This window comes from Pygoscelis adeliae, unplaced genomic scaffold (genome assembly GCF_000699105.1).
Source record: "Pygoscelis adeliae isolate BGI_AS28 unplaced genomic scaffold, ASM69910v1 Scaffold168, whole genome shotgun sequence".
In the NCBI taxonomy this organism is placed as follows: Eukaryota; Metazoa; Chordata; class Aves; order Sphenisciformes; family Spheniscidae; genus Pygoscelis; species Pygoscelis adeliae.
The window spans coordinates 2,485,192-2,489,741 of record NW_008825566.1 but is presented as its reverse complement, the minus strand read 5'-3'; the positions used below and the strand labels follow the sequence as shown (position 1 = coordinate 2,489,741).

The following is a 4,550-nucleotide window of genomic DNA, read 5'->3' as shown; positions in this document are numbered from 1 at the left end:
GAAGATTATGGAGCTATGGTTCATGCATGGCTTAATCCTCCCTGTGAGACTGGGTGATTGGGTGTTACATTTACTGAGTGACTATAACAGAGCAGCAAGAACCCACCTCCCTTGGCTTCAGTTTTTGCGTTATAAATTTGTGCATGGATGTGTGTGATAGACAAAGAGAAAGGATTGTGTTCCTCTGTTTCATAGGTTTCTTGCAAGTCTTCCTTTGTTACAAATTCACCTCTTCCCTCTCATATTTTCACTCTCCTCAATCATGCAAGAGCTCAGGGACAAGGAAGGTCATTGGAACGTCTGGGAAGGGGCTGGATCAGTGATTTTAACTCATGGCTTGTGCACCTCCAAGTGCCATGAACTACCTCCAAGGGGTATTCATAAGGTATGTGAGGCTATGTGCATACTCCATGTCAAGATGAGGTCTGGTGCACGCCCTCTTACTAATCCCCCATAAGTTTCCGGCAAGGGAGTGGAAATGGAGCACAGTGTACTCACCAGGGTCCCCCTCGCTCGGTGACACAAGCACTAGGACAGTGGGCACATCACAGCTCTCATCTTTCTCCCAGGATGGACACAAGCCTAGAGAAGCAACCTATCAGTTGGATTTGCCCCTGTCTATTCCCCTCCACTTAGAAGCTTTTCAGAAGCCAGTAAATTGGAAAAGATCAAGACCTGCTGGTGTAGATCATTCTGCTGCAGCCAGAAACAGTTAACTTATTAACTGTGTGTTTTGCTGGATCAGAGCCCTCAGGACCCACTAAAATGAACTGTATAGTCAGATTTAAGAATTTAAGAGGGCAGCGATAGGCCTTCCGGAATGTAAGGGTCTAGGGAACAAATGTCCATCAAATCCTGGAATTTAGAGAAAACAAAGTTAAAAGAAAATGCTTGTTATTCTACTTCTACTTGTTAAGTGCTGGATGTAGTACAAAGCACTACTGCTGGTAAGTAGCATTCACCGAGAAATCATCATAGACGTAAATTACTCAAACCCTCATCAGGGTCAGTTGACCGCAGATCAAGAAAACATGACTAAAACTGAGGACACAGAGCTTTGGGAGATGTGCGCAGAGAGCAGGGAAAGTTTTGCTCCACAGCTGCAATGAAAGCTTTATGGTCTCTGCTTGGTTCTCAATGACACCAGTACAAATCTACAGTAATTCAATGTCCTGACAGAGAATTACTCCAGACTTGCTCCAGTCCTGCTGAGAGCAAGATTTATGTCATGCATTTATTCCAAAACACAGTATTTTTTCCTCTGGCTTCTGCCATCAGAAGAAAATGTTTGGATGTCTTTCTGCAGCTCTGAATGACTTTATTCACGATTATGTTGTTTTGTATTTGATTAAAAAAAATGTTTTTAAAACTCATGAAAGTGCATGGCGGTATAGAAACACATTATTTTACAGCTAGGCAGGCGTATAAATAGCTGAGCTGTGTTTTCTGTGTAGCTGGTGCTTTGCTGGGATTCACCAGAAGAGGGTAGAGTTTGGAAAGGACTCCTCGCAGCCTGGGCTCCCTATTGTGTTGGGAAACAGCAAAGGGAAAACAAGCACAAGTTTCTCCTCTGCACGCTTGCACCGACTGACTATGTGCAAGAGTCAGCAGATAAACTCTGGAAGACCTTAAAGTAAAAAGAAAACGGAAAGAGAAACAAAATTCAAAAGCAGCTTTCTAGGGAAATCTGTGGAATCGAAGAAAGAAACCGCAACGGTTTTCTGTGGGCTCACCCTGCTGATTATCTCTCTGAGAACTGTCACTCACTGCACGTTGCATTAATCAGAGCACAGGATTTATTTCTCTGCCGTGACTTCCAACCTGTGAATAAATATCACTTTTAGAGAGAGAATGGGACCTGAAAAGACTCTCGAGCACTGAACAGAGGGGTGAGTTTTATTAAATGGTTTCTTCTCTTTCAAATCTGCTGGAGCTTTCTAACATCCTGCTTGCAGGCACAGCAGCCCGATGACTTGTCTTTTCCCTGCAGCTTGTTGCATACCTCACGAGGCTTTCCTGATCGCAGGTTTATTTCTGTAACATTTCCCACCACGACTCCAGGTCAGTTTGGTAACATTTGTAATAGAGCTGACTCAGTGCTGATTTGCTTTCATGAGAAATTAAAGCCACAAATCTTTGAAACCAAACAAGAGGCTAAAAATCAAATAAAATCCAATACAGTTAAAATGGCAGGTGACTCTAGGTTTCCAGATGTGGACACTGACGGATCAGAAAAAAATGAAGAAACGGAGATTGTAGTCAATGTCGGTGGGGTAAGGCAGGTGTTCTATGGAGATAACCTGAATCAATACCCAGAAACACGGCTGGCAGAGCTGATCAACTGTTTATCAGGGGGATACGATAGCATATTCTCCCTCTGTGATGACTATGATCCTGGAAAGAGAGAGTTTTACTTTGACAGAGATCCAGATGCTTTCAAATGCATTATTGACGTATACTACTTTGGGGAAATTCATATGAAGAAAGGAATATGCCCCATATGTTTCAAGAATGAAATGGAATTTTGGAAAGTGGATCTGAAATTTTTGGATGACTGCTGCAAAACTCATCTAAGTGAAAAAAAGGAGGAACTGGAAGAAATAGCCCGAAGGGTGCAACTGATTCTGGATGACTTGGGAATAGATGCCTCGGAAAGTCGCTGGAAAAGGTGCCAAAAATACATCTGGAAATTTCTGGAGAAGCCAGAATCATCCTACCCGGCTCGAGTGATCGCTGTTCTGTCCTTTCTGTTTATTTTGATCTCCTCCGTCGTGATGTGTGTGGGGACCATCCCAGACCTGCAGGTCGTAGACGCAGAGGGGAACCGTATGGAGCACCCGACCCTGGACAGCATAGAGACAGCCTGTATAGGCTGGTTTACCGTAGAGTATGTGCTGAGGCTAATCTCCTCTCCCAACAAACTCCACTTTGCCCTGTCTTTCATGAACATTGTCGATGTGCTAGCAATACTTCCTTTCTATGTCAGCCTGACCTTGACCCACTTGGGAGCCAAGCTCATGGAGCTGAGCAACGTCCAGCAGGCTGTCCAGGCGCTGCGCATCATGAGGATCGCGAGGATTTTCAAGCTTGCACGGCACTCCTCGGGGCTCCAGACTCTAACGTATGCCCTGAAACGCAGCTTTAAGGAGCTCGGGCTGCTCCTCATGTACTTAGCTGTTGGAATCTTTGTCTTTTCTGCCCTGGGTTATACCATGGAGCAAAGTCACCCCGAAACTTTATTTAAAAGCATCCCGCAGTCATTTTGGTGGGCAATCATTACCATGACCACAGTTGGATATGGAGACATATACCCTAAAACAACACTAGGAAAACTGAATGCTGCCATCAGTTTTCTTTGCGGGGTGATAGCAATCGCCCTTCCCATCCATCCTATCATTAACAACTTTGTCAGGTATTATAACAAGCAGAGAGTTTTAGAAACAGCTGCCAAGCACGAACTGGAGCTGATGGAGCTTAACTCAGCCGAGGGGAAAGCTGCAAACTCCAAAAGTGAACTAGAGGATCTTGCGAGGGAAGGCAAGGAGGATCCTTTTCATAGCAGCCGGCTAAAAGTCTCCCACAGTGACACCTTTATTCATCTCCTGTCAGAAGAGAAACACTATAGGACCAGGCTTCAAAGCTGCAAATAAACTGTGAGCTGTTGTCAGCGCTAAGCTATAGATCGGGACAACCTGACAATCAACTATTGAAAAGACTCACGGGATCTGTCAGATTTGGGAGGGAGCACTGCTTTGCTTTTCCAACGTGAATATAAATTAACCCCATGGTATCTCCATCAACAGTTGGTAAGACTTTGCCGTTATTACCCAAAATAAAACAGTAGGACTCCACTGAGATCAGACTGCTTATAATGAGTGCGTTCTCACAAAAACCATTTGTAACCATTTTAGAGACTGAAAAGTCCTTCCTGATCGGTAAATGTTCGATGACCTGAATGTGCAGCATTGCCACATCAGAACTCTGTACCTGTGACAATAAAGAGCAGCATCGCACAGATTGTGTCTTCCAGGCTCTCTTCAATGCCTTTGCAGCTAGGAGAACTGCTCCTTAAAAAATCAAAGCAGCTTCTCACTTGTATTAGATTCAGGTTTACAGCAAAATGTTACGAGCAGTTTCAGCCTAGAGATACTGAAAGTATGAGCATATACCGTGTGCAGAATATTAGAGTCAATGAATAGTTTCATTTTTGTAAAATGTAATTTGGGGTCAACTTTTTGGATAGGTTCCTCTTTCCAGAAAAAATATAATTTTCAATGGGACATGAAGCTATTTTTTGAGCAGAGATGTAGAACAGAATCAATGTATTTTAAGGAGCAAATTAAAAAAATATTTGTTCTAGCTTTTAATTGCAACGTAATAATTCATATATGCAGGGATCTTTCAGGAAGGATTTATAATCAAGTAATTTTTAAAACTGTAAGTTAACTCATAGTATTTTTAATTCACTATTAAAGCAAGAGAAGTTTATAGGGGAGTTAAATTGAGCACTTCTAAATAAGAAACTTTAACTCTTTGAAAGTAATTGTAGA

General features: G+C 42.8%; 1 protein-coding gene across 1 annotated transcript; it reads left to right on the top strand.

The window, feature by feature from the left end:
• Positions 1 to 1,787: 1,787 nt before the first annotated feature.
• Positions 1,788 to 4,022, top strand: KCNF1 (potassium voltage-gated channel, subfamily F, member 1). The gene is made up of 2 exons (XM_009332486.1): positions 1,788 to 1,889; positions 1,956 to 4,022. Exon 2 carries the CDS (start codon positions 2,187 to 2,189, stop codon positions 3,648 to 3,650), a length of 1,464 nt encoding a protein of 487 aa, XP_009330761.1. The 5' UTR covers positions 1,788 to 1,889; positions 1,956 to 2,186; the 3' UTR covers positions 3,651 to 4,022.
• The last annotated feature ends 528 nt before the right edge of the window (positions 4,023 to 4,550 follow it).

Excerpts from the sequence above, each read along its gene's own strand:
- KCNF1 (XM_009332486.1), top strand. The coding sequence starts at position 2,187 with ATGGCAGGTGACTCTAGGTTTCCAGATGTGGACACTGACGGATCAGAA.